A 25,532-nucleotide genomic window follows, 5' to 3' on the forward strand; every position below is an offset into this window, starting at 1 on the left:
CTAAAATCACCTTATGTTGGATAACCCCTTTAAAGCTTATACTGGACATCAAAAGAGAATAGTGCAACAATGGAACATGATGTTAATATTATTTTGGAAATCATTTTTTTGTGTTGGCAAAAAGAATATAAATTAAGTGCATGAAACAGTCACCCAGCCAGTATCTAAGCCGACATGGATAAAGAGTGTGTTTTTAAGGCGCGTCTAAAACTGGGGATGTCAGAATCAAGTCTAATGGTCCGGAGCAGCATAGATGCAGCACAGCAGAAGTCATGCATACCGAACTGAGAGAATGTAATAAAAGAGGATGAGAGTCATAGATCATTGGCTAAGTGGGTTGGCAAACATAAGAGTGCTATGAAACATGTTTCTAGGCTAATTAGAAAAAAAAGCAATGGTTTCAGTATAACTCCTGGACAGAAAGATCAACCTGGTGCTGTGGTCATAATTGATTCAAGCAGAGCACATTTAAGGTGCCCATGCTTATGACATATGTTAATTCAGCAAACAGCTAACTTTTCTGACCCCTCCACAGATGAAGGTTTGACTCATCCAAGCAAATTTGTGTTTTGAATAGAGAGAGGAGGGGTAAGCCACTGCCATAACACTTTGGCACTGGTTTATCTTTCCGGGGGACAAAAGGATTGGGCAGTTGAAAACAAAAATGCCTGATCCTTTTCTTCCCCAATGACATCTGTTGGGAAAAGTCAGAGGGCCCCACATTTAACAGTTGGACTGTATTGCTGAAATCTACTGAAATGGCAATTAGGAGTGAGGTATATTAGTCTAGAAGAGAAACAATGCCTGGATTAGTGTTTTAGGATGTAAATGGTGAGGTAGGTATCAATAACAGAATACATTTTTTTTTAGGTTAAGTTGACAACATTTGCCAATAGATTGAATAAAGAGCACAGATTAGAGTCGAGTATAATTCCAGGACATTAGGCAGGAGGATGGCAGTGATACAGACAGACATCAGGTGAAGATGAAGGAGGAAAAAGGAGACACTTACTGGTGTTTTTTGAAAAGCAGAACACATTTCCTGGAAGGATATATATAACTGTATGTCATCAATGTAAAGAAGATACTGGAAACTACCAATAGCCTGCTCAATTGGAAATGTGAAGAGAGAAAAGAAGTGGGGAATGGGCAACAGAGAAGAGCAGAGGAGGAGGACACTTAGGCTGGGTCCACACTACGTTTTGTCCCATACGGGAGCGCATACGGCAGGGGGGAGCTAAAAGCTCACGCTCCCGTATGTTACCGTATGCGCTCCCGTATGTCATTCATTTCAATGAGCCGACCGGAGTGAAACGTTCGGTCCGGTCGGCTCATTTTTGCGCCGTATGCGCTTTTACAACCGGACCTAAAACCGTGGTTGACCACAGACAAAGACAAAGGATCAGAGAGTTTAATGTAAATTTAAAGAGGGCAAGATACCACTGTGCTACTATCTTTAGTCTGACAAATTGCCACATGTTAACATAGGTCTATGGGGTTTCTATCAAATTCTACCTGCATAGTGTAACAAAAGTTACTAGTTATATGATCCTACTTTTTTTGTTTTTTTGTTTTATGCTGACTAATTCTGTTCTTATTGTAGCTTCAACTTTCTGTTGATCCCAAAAATGACTTCAATGGCTGTAAACCATGCTTTTCAGGAAGAGGTATTCCAGGGAAATAAATGGATAGGTAAATAAACCTTATACCCTATATTGTTTTCTTATGTAATATTCTTGTTTTGTTAAATACACAGTTTTCAGTGTACCTGTCACACAATAAGGTGAGGGGACTTAGTTTGAATAGGGACGCTGCATGCAGCCAAGCCTCCTGAGCTGACAGAATGTATGATGTATTGGCCCTAAAAGGAAGCAAGCAGACACTGTAAAGCTTCCAGGGACAACACAGAGGAGGACAAGGCAGGGATACACTGGAAAACATTTCAATATGGGATGGTCTCAGGAAGAAACTATAACCAAATACATGAATCCCTTTTTATTAATGTTAGTATTACATGAAGTTTAGAAGAGCGCATAATTAGATGTTTGAATTCATATGCTGGTGTACTGGTCTACATAGCAATGTGGATAGTTATAAAAAATTTTATAACAGAACGACAACTTACCTTAATTTAAGTCGATATAGTACTACTCGATACAAGTAACTAATGGGTAGATGCCTTCTACGACCACTTGAAACAATAATTGGATGGACCGAAGCAACCATATACCCTCTTAAGTAGTATTCTTCTACCTTGCTTGGAATATCAAGCAGTGACTTAATCTTTATGGCAGTGATATTCGCTGATGCTAAAAAAAGAAAAAACAATAAAGAATAATCGCTATGTCAGTCAAGTATTAAGTTATTTTTTATTGATATTACAAATTCATGAATTAAGTTAGATTAGGATTAATTAGGACTAACTCAATTGCATTCAATTAGGATTTAGTATGGAAGTACATAAAAGCTTTAGGGTATGTTCACATGGTATGGACACACAGCTGACTTTCTGTGAATGTTTTTTGGGTGGAAAATCCACAGTGAATTACAGTGCAAAGTGAATTAGGTACAACAAAATTTAGCCACACACTACATAAATAATCCTCATGGAAATCAACCTATGAAGCTGACTTTCAGTATTATGTCAATTTATGTTGCAGAAAGTTGCAGATTTGTTGAAGATTACCACCAATGGTTAAAAGGAGAAATCCAGCAAAACTTAACGTATCCCCTATCCACAGGACAGGGGATAAATTGCTGATCTTGGGGTTCCGAGCACTGGGACTCCCGCAATCACTGGGAGGAACGCATGCTGCATGCTGCAGGCGGCACGCACTCCAATAATTTCTATGGACGTGCCGAAAAGACCCGAGTACACCACTTGGGCATCATCGGCACTGAGACAGATTGCTCCTGTCCGGAAGATTACAGGGGGTTCCAGCAGACTGACTTCCCGCGATCAGCTAATTGTTCCCTGGCCTGTGGATAGCTGGAGTTCTCCTTTAAGATGGTAAATCAAAAACTGCAATAAATCTCGTGTAAAATCTATTGCGGCAGATTTTGCTATGGACACCTTGTGGGAACACCGAGGATTTTTCATCTGAATTTACAGGCAAAAAATCTTCAATGTTATGGCCCCATTCTACAGAATACTCTGTAGGTTTTTGTCATGATTGTATATATCAACAATAAGACATTAAGCTGGTTTCAGGCAACTGTGATGCAGTCACATTGTAGCAATACCTGGACATCACATGGCTCTACAGAACAGAACTTAGATCTCTATCAAACCCCTATACATAGAACCCTTCAGTGATCCAAACTTCAGTTTAATCAATGTACAGAATGCCTGGATTATAATACAAATAATAAAATGCAGCTAAATAGCATTACTGACTAATGAAATATGAATTTTATTAGGGTTTTTGCTTTCATAAAGTAATATTAAAATTGTGATATTGATGTAAGCTATATTATGTTCTAATTATTTTGTCAACTTTTAAGGTGTGTATCACATTTCTTTGACAGCTTAAAGGGATTTTACGATGATAACTATTGATGGCCTATACATAAAATAGACTGTCAATAGCTAACACAGCAACCCCTCCGATCAGCTGATTATAGTGCGGCTCCCATTTAGGTTAGTGCTAATGACCTGATTGGTGGAGGTGCCTGCTTATAAACGACTAATTGCCATTAATAGTTTTTGGTTGGTAAACACCTTTTAACGTTTGTTTTCCCCATTCTCCTGTTTTTGCTTTCCTGAAATATGTTAAAATATGTAAAAGTTTTAAAAAAAAATGTGCCCAGGCTGTGTGACAAAATGTGCTTAGAGTAAGTTAATGTTTTTTTGGCAGATGCAAGCTTAAGCCAAATATCTAAAACAATTCATAAAAAATCATAAAAGTTCATGAAGTATGATTTACTATAATATGCAGAGTCCTTAAAGGGGTACTCCGGTAGAAAACAAACTTTGTAAAAATCTACTTGTGCCAAAAAGTTAAACAGATTTGAAAATTACTTATATTTTAAAATCTTAAACCTTCCAGTACTTATCAGCTGCTGTATGTTCTAGAGAAAGTTTTGTATTTCTTTCTGGAATTCTTTTCAGTCTGACCAAAGTGCTCTCTGCTGACACTTCTGTCCATGTCAGGAACTGTCCAGAGTACAAGCAAATCCCCATAGCAAACCTCTCCTGCTCTGGGCAGTTCCAGATACAGACAGAGGTGTCAGCAGAGAGCACTGTGGTCAGACTTAAAAGATCTCCAGAAAGAAATACACATTTTTTCTGTAGTACATAGCAGCTGATAAGTACTGCTAGGATTAAGATTTTTTAAATAGAAGCAATTTACAAATCTGTTTAACTTTCTGGCACCAGTTGATTTAAAAAAAAAAATTGTTTTCCACCTGAGTACCCCTTTAAGTATTTAAGCATGTTACTGCTAAATATGACTTTTAAGACATTGCACACCATTCCTTATGTCATTGGGTGTTTTGGACACTTATATGTCAGATGACCTCCCTTAAAGAATGTTTGTGCAATGCCCCATAATTTTGTCTCTGTACAATAGATTACTGCTATGAACTGTTCTTTCCTAGGAATCAAAATATAGACTCTGTCCTTATATCCTCAATTAGGGCTATGCACTGCCCATTCCTGGCCCTCTCATCAGTCCTAAGATTTCCAGTCTCCTCCCTCGACCTAATGTCCCGCATTGCTTGACCTCTCAACCGTTTAGATGTTCCAGTAGTACACGGCTGCTACCAGCTAGCAGGCCTTCCCTATAAGCAAGCCAGGAGAGGGAGAAGTAAGATACCTGCAGTCTTTCCTTCCAGTGCGGTTCACATCCTGGGAGTGCACGCTCAGTTGAAATGGTGTAGTATAATAGTCTTAAGGTAGCAAAGTATATCAATTCGATCAGTTTTAATGCTGCTGGTAATAGGAATCACAAATGTACTTTAACCCCTTTAACAACCATGGACGTAAATGTACGTTCTGGTGTGCCGGGACTTAGTGCACCAGGATCTGCATTTACATCCTGTGTATGACCGCGAGCATCGGAGCCGGGGACCTGCTGGTAATGGGCGACATCTGCGATCGCGCGGATGTCTGCCATTAACCCCTCAGATGCCGTGATCAGTACAGATCACGGCATCTGCGGCAATACGCATGTTAAAATAGATGATCGGATTGCCCGTAGCGCTGCCATGGGGATCCGATCATCTGTAATGGTGGACGGAGGTCCCCTTACCTGCCTCCGTCTGTCTCCCGGCGTCTCCTGCTCTGGTCTGAGATTGAGCAGACCAGAGCAGAAGATCACCTAGAATACTGATCAGTGCTATGCCCTATGCATAGCACTGAACAGTATTAGCAATGAAATGATGATTGCTAATACTGGGGACATAAAAAGTGTGAAAAATAGTTAAAAAATTAAAAAATAAAAAGTAAAAAAAAGTGAAAAATCCCCTCCCCTCAATAAAAATGAAACTTTTACTGCCCAAAAAGCGTAGTTTTTTTTAAAATAGACTTTAATAGACTTATTTGGTATCACGCTGTACAAAAATATCAAAGTATCTAGCCATGGGTATCATTTTAATTGTATTGACCCACAGAATAAAGAACACATGTCATTTTTACCGTAAAGTGTATAGTGTGAAAACAAAACCCTCCAAAATGTGCAAAATTGTGGTTTTCATAAAAATTTTCTCCTTAAAAAAATTATTTTTTGGGTTCGCCGTACATTTTATGGTAAAATTAGAGGTTTCATTACAAAGTACAATTGGTCACACAAAAAGCAAGCTCTTATTTTGGTCTGTAGATGGAAATATAAAAGAATTATGGATTTTAGAAGACGAGGAGTAAAAAACTAAAACGCAAAAAAAAAAAAAAAAAATATTGGCCTGGTCCTTAAATGAACACTGTCACATAAAAAATGTTTTGATATGTTGTAAAGCATGCAAAACCACTAGGTTTTGCAATTGCTTTCATTAGAACATTTTCAGTATTTCATACTGAAAAAGCCAGTCAAACAACTGCTCTTTTCAGTTTCGTTCCTTCCAAGGCTTCGTCTATATCCCTTAAGGGGTGATAAGCGCTGATTATTTGGTATAAGGTAAGCGTCCAACCGAAAGGCTGGTGTCCCTCCCCATCCCTGAGTCCACCTGGTGTCTTGAGTAATACACGAGGCGCGGTCTCTCTTTTTCTCTTTCTTTTCAGATTTGGACACATACTAGTCCTGCTGTGTCCATGCATCATCACCTATGTCATGGACACACTTCCTTGATTGACAGCTGTGAGCGCAGGGCTCACAGCTGGAGGAAAAATCCTCACACTGTCAGCTTGTGTCCCTCTACTGTCAGTGAGGACAAGCTGGGAGTTGTAGTTTTGCTAATGCTAGGGGAGATGTGAGCAAACAGCATACTAAGGGAGGGGGCGGAGACCTGCACAGTGAGGCCACGCTCCCTCCCTTAGAGAGGAATTCAGACTAGTGAGTTCAATTAAAAGTGTAATAAATAATAAATAAAGGTGCTAGACACATATATAAGATGTACATGGTCAGGATTAGGTACTGAGTTATATATTTAAAACATTTTTTGTTGTTGGATCTGACGGGTACGCTTAAAGGTTAAAATGGGCTTTGTCCTTAAAGGGTTAATGGTTGGGTAAGGAGAGCTTTCTCCTTTTCTCTGTAACGATGGTCTATGATAACAGTTATCCTCTCTTAACCCCTTAAGGATGCCGGGCCCATACGCCCCCGTTTTAAAGTCCTTAAGGACTGAGGGCGTATTGGTACGCCCGTGGGAATTCCGGTCCCCGCAGCTCGCCGGGCAGGGACCGGACCGGGGTGACTGCTGATATCTATCAGCAGGCACCCCATGCAAACCCCTGGGGGGTCCAGACGGCGATTTGCAGTTATTCAGGGTCAATCGGGTCTCTGGTGACCCGGAAAAATATGTGAATGGGGCTGTCCGAGACAGCCCCATTCACCCTTACCCAGCAGGAGTAAGGTGGCATGGGTGCCGCCTCACGATGACGTGATTGATTGGTCAGAACGACCGACCAATCACGACCCTGCTGGGTGGCGATCAGGAGAGCGATGATGGCAGCGATTGGTGCCGGCGGGGGTCTCCTACCTTGCCCTGGTCCAGCGGAGGTCCCCTTGGGATCGGTGGCAGCAGCGGCGGTGGTCCCGGTGGCAGGATACAGCAGGAGGTGAGGCCTGTTCACCTTATGCTGTAGCTTAGCAACAACTCGCAGCATGCACAGCCAAAGGGCATGCTGGGAGTTGTAGTTTTGCAACAGCTGGAGTTCCAACTATAACTCCCAGCATGCCCTTTGGTAGTCTGTGCATGCTGGGGGTTGTAGTTATGCAACAGCAGGACGCACTTTTTTTCTATGAAAAAGTGTGCAGCCAGCTGTTGCTTAACTACAACTCCCAACATGCACAGGCTACCAAAGGGCATGCTGGGAGTTGTAGCAGTGTGCCTCCAATTGTTGCAAAACTACAACTCTCAGCATGCCCTTCGACTGTCAATGCATGCTAATTGTTGCAGATGGAGACTCATTGGTTGTGAAACCGAGTTTGTTACCTAACTCAGTGTTTTGCAACCTGTGTGCCTCCAACTGTTGCAAAAATACAACTCCCAGCATGCACTGAGAGACTGTACATGCTGGGAGTTCTAGTTTTGCAACGACTGGAGGCACACTGGTTGCGAAACACTGAGTTAAATAACAAACTCTCAGTGTTTCGCAAACAATGTGCCTCCAGCTGTTGCATAACCACAACTCCCAGCATATATGGTCTGTCAGTATATGCTGGGAGTTGTAGTTTTGCAACAGCTAGAGGTTTGCCCCCCTACATGTGAATGTACAGGGTACATTCACACGGACGGGTTTACAGCGAGTTCTGCTGCAAGTTTGAGATGCGGCAAAATTTGCGCTGCAGCTCAAACTCCCAGTGAGAAACTGTAAACCCGACCACGTGAATGTACCCTAAAAACACAACACTACACTACACCTACACAAAATAAAAAGTAAAACACTGCATATACACATACCCCTACACAGTATCCCCCCCAATAAAAAAAAAAAAAATCTTGTACGGCAGTGTTTCCAAAACAGAGCCTCCAGCTGTTGCCGGACAGCCACTGACAAACAATTTTGCAACAAACAGCTGGAGACACACGGTTTGGGAAGCACTGCCGTAGGGTATTTTTGTGGCGGATTTAAATCCCCAATTTAGGCCTCAAATCTCACTTCGGAGCCCTGTCATATTTCAAGGAAACAGTTTAGGGCCACATATGGGGTATCTCAGTACTCGGGAGAAATTGCGTTACAAATTTTGGGGGTCTTTTTTTCCTTTTACTCCTTATGAAAAGGTAAAGTTGGGGTCTACACCAGCATGTTAGTGTAAAAAAAATGCTGGTGTTGCCCCATACTTTCAATTTTCACAAATGGTAAAAGGAAAAAAATAAAAAAACACAAAATTTGTAATGCAAATTCTCCTGAGTACAGAACTACCCCATATGTGGGCGTATAGTGCTCTGCGTGCGCATAACATGGCTCAGAAGTGAGAACGTGCATGTACATTTGAGGTCTAAATTGGTGATTTGCACAGGGGTTCTGACATAAATGCAAAACAATAAATACCCACATGTGACCCCCATTTTGGAAACTACCCCCCTCACGGAATGTAACAAGGGGTATAGTGAGCCTTAACACCACACAGGTGTTTGACAAATTTTTGTTAAAGTTTGTTGTGAAAATGAAAATAATTATTTTTTCACAAAAATGCTGGTGTTACCCAAAATTTTTCATTTTCACAAGGGAGAATAGGAAAAATACCCCCAACATGTGTAGCTCTTTTTCTTCTGAGTAAGAACATACCCCTTATGTGGATGTAAAGTGCTCTTCAGAAGGGAATGAGTGCCATTGGGCTTCTGGAGAGAGAGAGTCTGAAATTGAAGGCCATGTGTGTTTACAAAGCCCCCATAGTGCAAGAACAGTGGACCCCCCCACACATGACCCCATGTTGGAAACTACACCCCTCACGTATTGTCAAAAAGTGTACAGTGAGCATTTACACCCCACAGGTGTCTGACAGATTTTTGGAACAGTGGTCCGTGAAAAATTCCGTGAAAAATTCTATTTTTCATTTGCACACTGCACAGCCCACTGTTACAAAGATCTGTCAAACGCCAGTGGGGTGTAAATGTTCACTGCACCCCTTATTCAATTCTGTGAGGGGTGTAGTTTCCAAAATGTGGCACCACTGGGGGCTTTGTACATGCACATGGCCTCCCACTTCTATTCCAACCAAGTTCTCTTACCAAAAGCTCAATGGTGCGCCTTCTCTTCTGAGCATTGTAGTTCGCCCGCAGAGCACTTTACATCCACATATGGGGTATTTCCATACTCATGTGTGGTAGCGTGGCTGAGCGGTCTAAGGCTCTGGATTTAGGTTCCGTTTTTCCATACTCAGAAGAAATGGGGTTACACATTTTGGGAGGCTTTTTCTCCCATTACTCCTTGTGAAAATGAAAAATTTGGGGTAAAACCAACATTTTAGTGAAAAAAATCTAATTTTTCATTTTCACGTCCAACTTTAGCGGGAATTTGTTAAGCTCCTGTGGTGTGCTAAGGCTCACTGTACCCCTTGTTACATTCCTTGAGGGGTGTAGTTTCCAAAATAGTATGCCATTTGTTGTTTTTTTTTGCTGTTCTGGCACCATAGGGGCTTCCTAAATGCGACATGCCCCCCAAAAACCATTTCATCAAAATTTGCTTTCCAAAAGCCAAATGTGACATCTTCTCTTCTGAGCATTGTAGTGCGCTCACAGTGCACTTGATGTTCAAACATGCGGTATTTCCATACTCAGAAGAGATGGGGTTACAAATTTTAGGGGGCATTTTCTCATATAACCCCTTGCAAATATTAAAAATTTAGGGGAAAACCAGCATTTTAGTGAAAAAGTGGATCAGGTTGCGAAACAGAGTCTCATTTATACCCTGAACTGAATTTATACTTGGGATTTGGTTCGTATTTTAGATAAATATATTTTTAAAAAACTTTTGGGTTGTTAACCCATTAACAATCATGAATGTAAAGTTACATCCTTGTGCAGAGTAACTTTATTTATTTGGTTTAATTTTAATTTTTCCAGTGCGACACTTTTTATTCCCGTGCGACAGAATTTAATATCGTGCGACACAAAAAAAACGACACATGCGTCACAAGGAAAAAACGTCACAAGGAAAAAAAAGACCTAACCGACACTCCCGTCTTTGTAAATGAGGGACAATGGGGGACATGTATCATTATTTGTGTATGGTAGAAGCATTTTACCCCTTTTCCCGAATTCTAAATTATGTGCAGAAGCGCTAAATTTATCAATCAAGTGCAATGAGCTTCATAAATTGCGGGTAAATATAGTAATCTCCTAAATCCACTCTTTGGAAAATAGAATCAATGATTTAGAGCATCTTGCTACGTTAAGTCCAAGATGGCTTATATTTGCGTAAAAAAAACAGCTCTTGCGGCAAAATTTTTGGTGTTAAAAAAAAGTACGCAGTTAATAAATCCATGTGTACTATAGATGTCACTCCAAGGTACCCTGATTCAGCCACATCTGGAGGACATGCTCTACCAAAACGTGCGCAAAAAAATTGCGCAAAAAAAGGGCTTGCGCAAAATTTTGCGCAAAAAAATACACACAAAACAGGGGTAAAATCTTTGATACATGTCCCCCACTGTGTGTATTTGTGTTTGTGTGTGTGTGTATGTTCCAGCATCACGTCCAAACGGCTGAAGATATTAACATGAAACTTGGCACACATGTTACTTATATGTCAACAACACACATAGGATAGGTAATTTAACCCTTACTCACCCCCATTTGCCAAGGGCAAGGTTTTTGTTTAAAGTCCCATACAAGTCTATGGGAAATATGTGTTACTACATAACTTCCATACGGCTGGAGATATTTCAATAACACCTGGTACACATATTAAGATTGTAGATGTGCACCATGTCTGTTTTCTACTTGAGTACACACATATTAATTATATGTCAAATAAAAAGATAGCATAGTTAAATTAACCCTTACCTACACCCTTATATAAAAGAGAGGTTTTTGTTTCAAGTCCCATGCAAGTGTATGGGACTTCCAGTACCTTACTCCACAAGCTTCGTTCTGCATCTCCTGGTGAATGTGTCAAGCCGGCTTGCAAGCCACACCCCATCTAACAAAGACACACCCACTGTTTAAGCCACACCCCTTTTATTATCTACCCTTTTGTGCAACGGTCTAGCTTGCAAATCGCACCCAGTCCCACAAAGCCACATCCCTTCTATTTTCTTCATCACAAATCAGTCCCACCTGAGGACAGGATATGAGGATGGGACATAAGGACGGGATATGAGGTCGATATAGGAGGTCGAGATAGGAGGACGGGAAATGAGGTTGAGATAGGAGGACGGGAAATGAAGTCAGGATATGAAGTTGAGATATGAGGACGGGGTAGGAGTTTGGGATAGGAGGTCGGGATATGAGGATGGGATACGAGGTTGGGATAGGAGGTCGAGATAAGAGGATGGGATAGGAGGTCGGGATATGAGGTCAAGATTGAAGGTCGGGATATGAGGACGGGATAGGAGGACTGGATATGGGGTTGGGATATGACAACAATATATGAGGACGGGATATGAAGTCAAAAGCTTCCTCCTTTGTTGATTTTCCTCCCCAACAAGAATTAAGTAGGAAAAACCGGGCAACGCCGGGTACTCAGCTAGTAGCATATAAAGAAAAGTGTATGTGTATATAAGGGGATATATAAAATAATGAATAAAATGGGTGTGTACAGTGGGGCAAAAAAATATTTAGTCAGTCACCAATTGTGCAAGTTCTACCTCTTAAAAAGATGAGAGAGGCCTGTAATTTTCATCATAGGTATGCCTCAACTATGAGAGACCTAATGAGAAAAAAAAAATCCATAAAATCCCAGCCTGATTTTTAAAGAATGTATTTGCAAATTCTGGTGGAAAATAAGTAATTGGTTGATAACAAAAGTTCATCTCAAACATTTTCTGTAAGTCTTCACAAGGTTTTCACACATTGTTGCTGGTATTTTGGTCATTTTCTCCATGCAGATCTCTAGAGCAGTGATGTTTTGGGGCTATCGCTGGGAAACACAGACTTCTTATGAAGACACTCCTTCGTTGCCCGGGTGGTGTGTTTGGGATTATTGTCATGCTGAAAGAGCCAGCCATGTTTCATCTTCAATGCCCTTGCTGAAGGAAGGAAGTTTTCACTCAAAATCTCACGATACATGGCCCCATTCATTCTTTCCTTTACATGGATAAGTTGTCTTAGTCCCTTTGCTGAAAAACAGCCCCAAAGCATGATGCTTCCACCCTCCATGCTTCATAGTAGGTATGGCGTTCTTTGGATGCAATTCAGCATTCTTTCTCCTCCAAACATGACGAGTTGAGTTTTTACCAAAAAGTTCTACTTTGGTTTCATCTGACCATATGAGATTCTCCCAATCCTGATCTGGATCATCCAAATGCTATTTAGCAAACTTCAGATGGGCCCGGATATGTACTGGCTTAAGTAGGGGGACACGTCTGGCACTGCATGATTTGATTCCCTGGCGGCGTAGTGTGTTACTGATGGTAGCCTTTGTTACTTTGGTCCCAGCTCTCTGCAGGTCATTCAATAGGTCCCCCCGTGTGGTTCTGGGATTTTATCTCACCGTTCTTTTGATCATTTTGACACAACATCTTTTACGTCTTCCATTTTCTAATAATTGCTCCCACAGTTGATTTCTTCACACCAAGCTGCTTGCCTATTGCAGATTCAGTCTTCCCAGCCTGGTGCAGGTCTACAATTTTGTTTCTGGTGTTCTTTGACAGCTCTTAGGTCTTGGCCATAGGGGAGTTTGGAGTGTGACTGTTTGAGGTTGTGGACAGGTGTCTTTTATACTGATAACAAATTCAATCAGGTGCCATTAATAAAGGTAACAAATGGAGGACAAAGGAGACAACTTAAAGAAGAAGTTACAGGTCTGTGAGAGCCAGAAATCTTACTTGTATGTAGGTGACCACATACTTATTTTACAGAGGAATTTAACAATTAATTCATTAGAAATCCTTCAATGTGATTTCCTGTATTTTTCCCCCCATTTTGTCTTTCATAGTTGAAGTGTACTTATGATGAAAATTGCAGGCCTCTCTCATCTTTTTAAGTGGGAGAACTTGCACAATGGGTGGCTGACTAAATACTTTTTTCCCCCACTGTGTGTATATTTTTCATATACATTGGTTATAACGTGTATATTTTTGGATGAAAAAATGCTGTCCCTCCAGCTATTGCCTGTGTGTCTCCATGAGGAGACCAAATACACAAAGTGAGGACGGGACAAGAAGGGCTCTATGTAGGCTCCTGGCTTGTCAATAATCCTGCTGTGTGAGCCAGGAGAATGTCAGAGAGCCTGACTGCACATAGCCCTGCTTGTCCTCACTGCACAGACCCCTGCTTGTCCACCCACATCTTCTTGTATTTGGCTACTCTCAGAGACACACAGGTAATAGCTGCTAGAACATAAATATACCTATTATTTTTTAAACAATGTATATTACAAATGTACAAATAATGTTATTGTCTACATTATATAAAAAGTTTTTGTTAATGACAGTTACACTTTAAAACCGCAGTAAACCATGGTTTTCAGTCCAGGTCAAAACCCAGATACGGATACGATCGGAAAATTAACCAACCGGAGTAACTAGCTGACTCTTTCGGGCCCATTGGATTGAATGTGGTATGGCACAGATCTGGCAGGCATATGGCAACAAATGGTTTTGAAAATTTCCCACCAGATTCAACTGTCAGATGCAGAAAATGTCCATGTGTACTTCCGCCAAAAGAATGAGCATGTTTATTCGTTCGGGGGTAAATTTTTTGCAGCTGAAATTCTGCAATGTGAATGGACTAATTCACACCAATGCTAGATTAGTGGAGCAGAATTCCGTAGTGTGAACAAACACGAACCCTTCTAGTGTCCCCAAACATTTTTTGCTGTAAAAGAATCATCATCAGGAGTTAGGTACATTTGAATTTAACTTATACAGTTTACTGCATGAAATCAACATGTTCTAATAGCAGAATATCTAGAAACAGAATGTATTCGCCACTAATCTACACAGCAGTTTAAAAACATCTCTTTAATTTTATATTGCCTGAGAACCACTATAACTAATACAGTATACATTTATTTTAGATTGAATGTATTTGTTTATGTTATTAAATGTTGATTTGTTTTTAAATTAAAATCACTTTATTTTATTTCAATGCCAAACACTGATAAAAAGTTATTTATTCTACTTATTTATTAAAAAGTCATTTAGACTTTCTAAGGAAAAAACTGTACAAGCACTAAACTTTCTTGCCAGCACCTACCGTATTTTTCACCGTATAAGACGCACTTTTTCTTCCCCAAAACTGGAGGGAAAAAGTCGGTGTGTCTTATAAGGCGAATACACCCCTATCGCGGCGGTCCCTGCGGCCATCAACGGCCGGAACCCACGGCTAATACAGGACATCACCGATCGCGGCGTCTGAAGGGAAAGTGACACTAACCCGGCTGTTCAGTCGGGCTGTTTGGGACCGCTGCGATTTTACCGCGGCGGTCCCGAACAGCCCGACTGAATAGCCGGGTTAGTGCTTACAGGACACCGGGAGGGACCTTACCTGCCTCCTCAGTGTCTTCTCCGTTCAGGGATCCCCTGTATGGCCGGCGCTCTCCTTCCTCATCATCACGTCGAGGAGAGCGAGGATACCCATTCGGCAGCAGAGACGTTCCGGAGCGACGGGGACACAGCGATGGAGCGACATCCAGGGCAGTGGTGACGGGTCCGGAGCGGCGGGGACACGTGAGTATTACCTCCTATGCAGTGGTCTTCAATCTGCGAACCTCCAGATGTTGCAAAACTACAACTCCCAGCATGCCCGGACAGCCAACGGCTGTCCGGGCATGCTGGGAGTTGTAGTTTTGCAACATCTGGAGGTCCGCAGGTTGAAGACCACTATTGGGTTCAAAATCTTAATTTTTTTAGATTTTGCACCTATAAATTGGGTGGGTCTTATACGCCGGTGCGTCCTATAGGGCGAAAAATACGGTAAATGGGTTTGAACAGCTGCCTAGCAACAGGAAAGCTAGAGATGATCATGTTGTGTCTTCACGTTCTTATGTAGATCAGTGCGGTCTCCTTCTTTCCCATAGAAATGTTGGGGGAGGGTAGAGGGGGAAACCATTAGGGGAGAAGATGTCTATCTGACATATTTTTACTAAAGAAATAATTACCACAATTTGATGCATTTTAGCATTGAACCAGTATTTTCAAGTTATCCTAGTTGTTCTAATTAATAACAATAATAATTTAGTGTTTTTAGTAGTCAAAGTACTTATACATATTCCTCAGTTTATATACTGTGTATTCAATGTAAACATTCTCTATTGCCAGTATATATGCGGTTTTCATAAAGATCCTAGGATTCTATCAGCAACCACTTGTATGTGCTATTTTAAGAGTGAGTAATCTGTAGCAGCATTGAGGGACAGCTGTCCCAAGGATCAATTGCCTCTGTCACTACCACATTTTTATAGAGGCTTAGAAGTTTATTTTTTTACAGCTTATATAGAGTTTTCAATAATCAACTTGTATATTCAATCATATTAACAGAAGATAATTTTATTCTGCTTGTATAAAAAAATGATATTGGGGCTAGTTCACATATATTATATCCACAATTTTATCCACATTAAGTCTCATTTGAAAACAATTAAAATTAGTTTTTCCATCATATGACCACTGATAATTAGATTAACAATATTATAACAATTATCTGTATTCTGATATACAGTTGAAAAAAAAACCCACATATGCAGGCTGTGTATATCATGGTAGTCCAATAACTATTTTATAAGATCACTAATGTGGTCACATATTCTGTACATAAATTGCTGTGCTAGACCAACTTTTCAGTATGGACAATAATTTGAGTATTTATTATGTTTACTATGTTTATATTTACAGTGCATCACAGCTTTACTTTAGTTTGCATATAAAAACATGAATATTTTTTTCAATTTCCTTGATTAGGTGGTTTATGTTAAAACCTCTGTATGCATCCATATGAAATTAAAAACATACGGTGATGTAAATGGTGGTATATGTGGGCCTGTAGATTTCTGTGGGTGTCATACTCTATGCAACTAAACACCCTATCACACAGGGATATTATTGGCCAAATAGGCTAATTGCATTGTTTTAATGTGCAAAACCATACCTGTTAACCCCTTGGGGACCAAGCCCATTTTGACTTTAAGGACCAGAGCATTTTTGCAATTCTGAAAACTGTCCCTTTAAGCATTAATAACTTTGGGATGCTTGTACTTATGAATTTGATTCAGAGATTGTTTTTTCATGACATATTCTACTTTATGTAAGTGGTAAATTTTCGTGGATAAGTGCATCATTTCTTGGTGAAAAATTCCAAAATTTCATGAAAAAGTAGAAAATTTTGCATTTTTCCAACTTTGAAGCTCTCTGCTTGTAAGGAACATAGACATCCCAAACAAATTATATATTGATTCACATATACAATATGTCTACTTGATGTTTGCATCATAAAGTTGACATGGTTTTTACTTTTTGAAGACATCAGAGAGCTATAAAGCAATTTTCCAATTTTTCAAGTAAATTTCAGAATCTTAATTTTTTTAGGGACCAGGTCAGTTTTGAAGTGAATTTGAGGGTCTTTATGTTAGAAATACCCCATAATGGACCCCATTATGAAAACTGCACCCCTCAATGTATTCAAAATGACATTCAGAATGTTTGTTTACCCTTTAGGTGTTTCACAGGAATAACAGCAAAGTGGAGGCGAAAATTCTAAATCTTCATTTTTTAACATGTTCTTGTAGACCATTATTTTTTATTTTTTCAAGGGGTAAAAGGTGAAAAAGCCCCCCAAAATATGTAACCCAAATTCTTTCAAGTAAGGAAGTACCTCATATGTGGATGTAAAGTGCTCTGTGGGTGCACTAGAGGGCTCAGAAGAGAAGGAGCGACAATGGGATTTTGGAGAGCGAACTTTGCTGAAATGGTTTTTGGGGGGCATGTCCCATTTAGGAAGCCCCACATGATATACTATTTTGGATACTACATCCTTCAAGGAACGTAACAAGTGGTACAGTGAGCCTTAACACCCCACGGGTCTTTGACAAATTTTCAATAAAGTTGGACGTGAAAATGACAAATGTAATTTTTTTTGCTAAAATGATGTTACCCCAAATTTTTCATTTTCACAAGGGGTAATAGGTGAAAATGTTCCCCAAAATTTGAAACCCCATTTCTCTCGAGGAAGGAAATACCTCATATGTGGATGTGATCTGCAGGTGCACTAGAGGTTTCAGAAGGGAAGGAGCGACATGGCTTTTGGAAAGCGAATTTTGCTGAAATGGTTTTTGCAGGGCATGTCGCACTTAAGAATCCCCCATGGTGCCAGAACAGCAAAAAACACCCCACATGGCATACTATTTGAGAAACGACACACCTCCATGAACGTAACAAGGGGTACAGTGAGCATTTACATTCCACTGGTGTTTGACAGATCTTTGTAACAGTGGGCTGTCCAAATGAAAAATTACATTCTTCATTTTCACGGACCACTGTTCTAAAAATCTGTCAGACACCTGTGGGGTGTAAATGCTCACTATACCCCTTGTTACACTCCATGAGGGGGGTAGTTTCCGAAATGGGGTCACATGTGGGTATTTTTTTTTTTGCGTTTATGTCAGAACCTCTGTAACCAGCAGCCTTCTCTGTGCATATCACCAGTTTAGGCCTCAAATGTACATAGTGCTCTCTCACTCCTGAACCTTGTTGTGCAGAGCATTAGTGTAAAAAAAAAAAATTTTACCTTTTCATAAGGTGTAAAAGGAGAAAAAGCCTTCAAAAATTTGTAGCTCAATTTCTTCCGAGTACGGAAATACCCCATGTGTGGCCCTAAACTGTTGCCTTGAAATACAACAGGGCTCTTAAGTGAGAGAGCGCCATGCACATTTGAGGCTTAAATTAGGGATATTCATAGGGGGTACCCGGATGCAAGCGTTACACTGGCCTCCTCCACCAAAAATACTGTACGTCAATTTTCCCCAAACAGGGTGCCTCCAGCTGTTGCAAAACTCCCAACATGCCTGGTCAGTCAATGGCTGTCTGGCAATACTGGACAGCTGGAGGCTCCATTTTGGAATAACTGAAGTGCAAGACGTTTTTTATTTTTATTGGGGGGGGGGGGGGGGGGGCGGCACAGTGTAAGGGTGTAATGTACATGTCGTGTTTTGCTCTTTATTTAGGGTTAGTATAGTTTAGCGTTTTTAGTTTTTTTTTAGGGGCCGGGGTTTACAGTGTGTGTTGACTTGAATTGGACAATCAAAATTCACAATATACCAGCAGTGTATTGCTGTGAAAGCAGATTTATAATCTACAGCTGAAAATCTGCCATGTATAATCTACCTACCATGTATAATACAGGAATATAGGTGCACTACTGTGTCAATCGTACAACTGCCATTGGGGTTGAGCACCTCCAGCCATTTGAGACCACGTTTTTGTTGTTGTTGAAATTTTATACTTGGAGGTGTGTAAACTCCATATGTAATGCACCTTGAACACTTTCTAGGCAGCATTAACCCCTTAAGGACGCAGCCCTTTTTCACCTTAAGGACTGAGCCCTTTTTCGCAATTCTGACCACCGTCACTTCACGAATTAATAACTCGAAAACACTTTTACCGAATATTCTGATTCTGAGAATGTTTTTTTCGTGACATATTCTACTTTATTTTGGTGGTAAATTTTCAGTGTTACTTCATCCTTTTTTGGTGAAAAATCCCAAAATGTCATGAAAATTTTGTAAATTTAGCATTTTTCTAACTTTGAAGCTATCTACTTGTAAGGAAAATGGATATTCACAATAAATTTTATTTTTCTTCACAAATACAATATGTCCACTTTATATTGTCATCATAAAATGGACATATTTTTACTTTTTTGAAAAAATTAGAGGGCTTCAAAGTAGAGCAGCAATTTTCAAAAATTTCATGAAAATTGCTAAATCTGAAGGGACAGATGTTACAGAACTACAACTCCCAGCAGTCCAGGCATGCTGAGAGTTGTAGTTTGGCAACATCTGGAGGGCTACCGTTTGGCTGTATGGGCATGCTGGGAGTTGCAGTTTGGCCTTCCTAGTGGTTGCCACAGTAAAGATCGTTTTACTTTCACTTTCAATTCCCCCCCCCCCCCCCGTCGATTCCCTACCTGATTCAGTATCCAGCAGTCTCCAGCGAAGATCCCGGGTCCCCAGGCATCTTTTCCTGCAGGTACGGCCTCCATCTTCTTCCCACGATCCCCTCGACATCCAGGGGCGGGCAGAACGGGGGGTTGCCATGGCAACCCCATGTCCTGCGCTGCCATTGGTCAGAACTCCATTCTGACTAATGGCAGGGGATAGGAGGAGATCGCAGCTCTGTGACCTCCCTCCTATCCCTTAGGCTGATCGGGGCTGTCGCTGACAACTCCGATCAGCCCTATTTTCCAGGTGATCGGGTCACCAGAGACCCGATCAGCCCAGAATTGGAGAAAATCGCATGTCTGAATTGACATGTGATTATCTCCGATCTCCAACATGGGGGGGGTCTCAGGACCCCTTTGGGCAATGTACCGGGGTGCCTGCTGAATGATTTCAGCAGGCATCGCGATCCGGTCCCCAACCGGCTAGCGGCGGGGACCGGAATTCCCACGGGCGTATCCATACGCCCTGTGTCCTTAAGGACTCGGGATGCAGGGCGTATGGATACGCCCTGCGTCCTGAAGAGGTTAAGGTTCATCTGTGAGGCCGGCAACTATATCAGCCAACTTAGGTGGGGCGTGTAGTCTGCCTCCCTCCTCCCATTGTATGTGTGCCCAGCCACACTGCCTGAATTGCCCACTGGCCCCTGGTTTTGCTTATCACGCACAGGTAGGTTAGTGTTAGGCCCGTGCCACTTGAGAAACCTTGGCGTTGGTGTGTGGGCTCAAGTATATCCTTCATACAAGAATATACACGCTAATGTCTCAATTTTAACATCAGTGTTGAGGGATAGCCAATGTCATTGTTTACATTTACCACAGTAGTGCACCTAAATTCCTGTATTATTCTAACTGTTACACATCCACACCATCTATCTGGTGTAGGATCCTATTGTGGCACTTGTAGTCTGCTGCAGGCTTCCCCCATAGTATGCATTTTTATGCTGGGGATTGCCCCTAGCAACGGACTACAAGGGCAGGATCTGCTCCCCCAGCATAAATGCACAACTGCATTTGGGGTTGAGCCCCTCCAGCCATTTGAGACCACGTTTTAGAGAGAGTAGTGGATGCATGGAATAGCTTTTCTCCTAAGTGGTAGCTGCATATAAAGTGAAGGAGTTTAAGCATGCATGGGATAAGCATAAGGTTATCCTTCATATAAGATAGGACCAAGGACTATTGATAGAATTAAGAGAGATGAGGGCGGGGAGAGATAAGCGGGGGTGGGGGGGGGGGAGATGAGCCGCGGGGGGAGGGCGGGGCAGTGAGAGATGAACGCTAACGTGCAGGAGTTTTGAACTCAGGTCACACTTTGTACTCCAGAGCAGACTTGTGACTTTTTGAAGGGGGTTTGCGACTTTTATTTGCCTACCTGTGGCTTTCATCATAAATACCTGACCACTGCAAAGGGAAAAATGAAATTTGCTTAGGTAGGGCTGTTTGTAACTTTTTGCTTGCCCACAAAAGTTGACTTTTTGTGCGACTTTTGAAAGCAAAAAAAAAGCTCTAAATACCTTGATAAATGTCCCCCCCTTATGTTTCAATTTTTATATGTTTCTATGGTATAAACAGGGCTGCTATCAGAAATTTTTACACAGCTCAAGGCTTTGGCCCCCCTCCCATGGCCCACGACAAAGTCTACCCCCCATTGCCCGCCCACAATCTTACCCATTGTCTATAAAAGAAAAATATTTTAAAACACAGGACAAGAAAAACAAGAGCCCTTTAGTTCAAAGAGGATAGAAGGAGGAAATATCACTATAAATATTACCAGGATACTGTTACTGACCAAATCCTGTAAACTGAGACCAATATTACCAATAATACCAGTATACAAGGAGGAATATTATCTATATTAAATATATAGATATAAGAAAAATAGATAAATAATTAGATAGATATGAGAAAGATAGATAAATAATTATTGTTCCTCAACTAGGATGCCTCCAGCTGTTGCAAAACTACTCCCACCATGCCTTTGGCTGTGTGAGCATGCTGGGAGTTGTAGTTTTACAAAAGCTGGAGACACCCTGGTTGAAAAACAATGAGATGGAGGTAAATGGACACTATATCATTGTTTCTTAACCAGGGTGCCTCCAGCTGTTGCAAAACTACAACTCCCAGCATGCTCACACAGCCAAAGGCATGGTGGGAGTTGTAGTTTTGCAGCTTTGCAACAGCTGGAGGCATCCTAGTTGAGGAACAATTAGATGGAGGTAAATAGACACTATCTCATGGGTGCCTCAGCTGTTGTATGAGATCATGTCTTTTTACCTCCCACTAATCCCAATCTGCACCCCCAACTCCCCTCTCCAGAAAGTTACTTAACTTTAATGAATGGGACACAGCTGCAGGCATTGAAAGTCTGTGGTGGGGTAACAGGCAGGGTCTGCAGGCAGGGTCTGTGGTGGGGTAGCAGGAAACACAAAAAATTTGTTCCTGCTCCACCAATAGTGTGAGGGGAAGAGAGGGAAGGGGGAGGGGCGTCCCTCTCAGCTGCCCTCCTCTGCTCTTCTCTTCCCAGGCAGACAGCATGGCCCCTACAGGGCCCGCATGCCTCGAATGTTCAGAAAAAATGTTGCTGGCATCAACGGGCCCTCTCTATGGCTCAGGCAGCACCAGGACGTAATTCTGCTCCTGGGCTGCTTTACCAGCGCTCTCCTGCTTCAGTGCTTGGCTGCTGCAGGGGGTGCAGCTGGCGTCCAGGCCCTCTGGGAGCCCGGGCCCATTACTGCTGTACTGGCTGTGCCCCCTTGATGGCAGCCCTGGGTATAATACTATAGATGACTCGGCACTCAAAATAATGCTTAACCCCTTAAGGACAATGGACGTACTCCTACGCCCCCGTTTCCGAGTCCTTAAGGTCCATTCCCGGCCCCCCGCCGCTAGCCGGAGGGGAGCCGGTGCCCGATGCCTGCTGAAATCGTTCAGCAGGCATCGCGGCATATCGCCCAGGGGGGTCATTATGCCCCCCCATGTCGGCGATGACCGCAGATCGCTGGACAATTCAGTCCAGCGATCTGCGGCGATTCCGGGTCAATCGGGTCTCCAGTGACCCGGTGACCCGGAATTACTGGCTGATCGGGGCCGTCAGAGACGGCCCCAAACAGCCAGAGCCTGCAGGGGTGAGGTGGCACTGGTGCCACCTCACGATCGCCCTGATTCGTGAGGACGTGAGGGGGTGCGGGAAGACGACCCCGGGTGCTGGGGACCCCGATCCCCGGCGTTAATGTTGGGATCGGGGCCCCAGGAGCGACGACGACGGCGGCGGCGGCGGCGGGACTGACCTGCAGCGTCGATCAGCAGCAGCAGGAGGTGAGTGACAGCCTCCTGCTGTTGCTTAGCGACAGCCTCCTGCTGTTGCTTAGCAACAGCTCCCAGCATGCAAAAAGGGCATGCTGGGAGCTGTAGTTATGCAACAGGAGGAGGCAGACCACCACAACTCCCAGCATTCCCTTATGGGCATGCTGGGACTTATGGTTTTGCAACAGCTGGAGGCACATTATTTCTATGGAAAAGTGTACTTTCAGCTGTTGTGTAACTACAACTCCCAGCTTGCACAAACAGCTAAAGTGCATGCTGGGAGTTGTAGTGGTGCATCTGCTGGTTGCATAACTACAACTCCCAGCATGCCCGTTGGCTGTCGGTGACTGCTGAGAGTTGTAGTTTTGCAACAGCTGAAGGCACACTGAGTTAAGTAGCAAACCAGTGTGTCTCCAGCTGTTGCATAACTACAATCCCCAGCATCCCCAGCCAAAGTAGTATGCCTCCCGCTGTTGCATAACTACAACACCCAGCATGCCCTTCCGCTGTCTGTACATGCTGGGGGTTGTAGCTTTTGCAACAGCTGAAGGCACACTGGTTGCAAAACACTGAGTTTGTTGCCAAACTCTGTATTTCACAACCAGTGTGCCTCCAGCTGTTGCAAAACTACAGCTCCCAGCATGCACTTATAGACCGTACATGCTGGGAGTTGTAGTTTTGCAACAGCTGGATGTCCCCCCCCCCCCCCGTGAATGTACAGGGTACACTCACATGGGCGGAGGATTACAGTAAGTATCCGGCTGCAAGTTTGAGCTGCGGCAAATTTTCTGCTGCAGCTCAAACTGCCAGCGAGAAACTACTGTGAACCCCCCGCCCGTGCGACTGTACCCTAAAAACACTACACTAACATAAAATAAAATAAAAAGTAAAAAACACTACATATACACATACCCCTACACAGCCCCCCTCCCCAATAAAAATGAAAAACGTCTGGTACGCCACTGTTTCCGAAACGGAGCCTCCAGCTGTTGCAAAACTACAACTCCCAGCATGCACTTATAGACCCTACATGCTGGGAGTTGTAGTTTTGCAACAGCTGGATGTCCCCCCCCCCCCAATGTGAACGTACAGGGTACACTCACATGGGCGGAGGATTACAGTAAGTATCCGGCTGCAAGTTTGAGCTGCGGCAAATTTTCTGCCGCAGCTCAAACTGCCAGCGAGAAACAACTGTGAACCCCCCGCCCGTGCGACTGTACCCTAAAAACACTACACTACACTAACACAAAATAAAATAAAAAGTAAAAAACACTACATATACACATTCCCCTACACATCCCCCCTCCCCAATAAAAATGAAAAATGTCTGGTACACCACTGTTTCCAAAACGGAGCCTCCAGCTGTTGCAAAACAACTACTCCCAGTATTACCAGACAGCCACTGACTGTCCAGGCATGCTGGGACTTTTACAACAGCTGGAGGCACCCTGTTTGGGAATCACTGGCGTAGAATACCCCTATGTCCACCCCTATGCAAGTCCCTAATTTAGGCCTCAAATGCGCATGGCGCTCTCACTTTGGAGCCCTGTCGTATTTCAAGGCAACAGTTTAGGGCCACATATGGGGTATCGCCGTACTCGGGAGAAATTGTGTTACAAATTTTGGCGGGTATTTTCTGCTATTACCCTTTTTAAAAATGTAAATTTTTGGGAAACCAAGCATTTTAGGTAAAAAAATATTTTTTTTTTTTTACATATGCAAAAGTTGTGTATCACCTGTGGGGTATTAAGGTTCACATTACCCCTTGTTACGTTCCCCGAGGGGTCTAGTTTCCAAAATGGTATGCCATGTGTTTTTTTTTTTGCGGTTCTGGCACCATAGGGGCTTCCTAAATGCGGCATGCCCCCAGAGCAAAATTTGCTTTCAAAAAGCCAAATGTGACTCCTTCTCTTCTGAGACCTGTAGTGCGCCAGCAGAGCACTTTTCACCCCCATATGGGGTGTTTTCTGAATCGGGAGAAATTGGGCTTCAAATTTTGGGGGGTATTTTCTGCTATTATCCTTTTTAAAAATTTAAAATTTTTGGGAAACCAAGCATTTTAGGTAAAACATTTTTTTTTTTTTTACATATGCAAAAGTAGTGAATCACCTGTGGGGTATTAAGGTTCACTTTACCCCTTGTTACGTTCCCCGAGGGGTCTAGTTTCCAAAATGGTATGCCATGTGTTTTTTTTTTGCTGTTCTGGCACCATAGGGGCTTCCTAAATGTGACATGCCCCCCAAAAACCATTTGTCGCTCCTTCCCTTCTGAGCCCTCTACTGCACCCGCAGAACAATTAACATAGACATATGACATATGTGCTTACTCGAGAGAAATTGGGTTTCAAATACAAGTAAAAATTTTCTCCTTTCTACCAATTGCAAAAATTCAAAAATTGGGTCTACAAGAACATGCGAGTGTAAAAAATGAAGATTGTGAATTTTCTCCTTCACTTTTCTGCTATTCCTGTGAAACACCTAAAGGGTTAATACACTTATTGAATGTCATTTTAAATACTTTGGGGGGTGTAGTTTTTATAATGGGGTCATTTATGGGGTATTTCTAATATGAAGACCCTTCAAATCCACTTCAAACCTGAACTGGTCCATGAAAAATAGCGAGTTTGAAAATTTGGTGAAAAATTTCCAAATTGCTGCTGAACTTTGAAGCCCTCTGGTGTCTTCCAAAAGTAAAAACTCATTAATTTTATGATGCAAACATAAAGTAGACATATTGTATATGTGAACCCAAAAATGTTTTATTTTGAATATCCATTTTCCTTACAAGCAGAGAGCTTCAAAGTTAGAAAAATGCAA

General features: G+C 42.2%; 1 protein-coding gene across 1 annotated transcript in view; it reads right to left on the reverse strand.

The window, feature by feature from the left end:
• RFTN2 (raftlin family member 2) overlaps positions 1 to 25,532 on the reverse strand; it is a 100,464-nt gene that overhangs the window by 60,806 nt on the left and 14,126 nt on the right. Inside the window, exon 2 of the mRNA XM_056534987.1 lies at positions 2,126 to 2,309. Coding sequence (XP_056390962.1) covers positions 2,126 to 2,309 — 184 coding nt within the window. The remainder of the gene's footprint in view (positions 1 to 2,125; positions 2,310 to 25,532) is intronic.

The sequence above is a fragment of the Hyla sarda genome, chromosome 8 (genome assembly GCF_029499605.1).
Source record: "Hyla sarda isolate aHylSar1 chromosome 8, aHylSar1.hap1, whole genome shotgun sequence".
NCBI lineage: Eukaryota > Metazoa > Chordata > Amphibia > Anura > Hylidae > Hyla > Hyla sarda.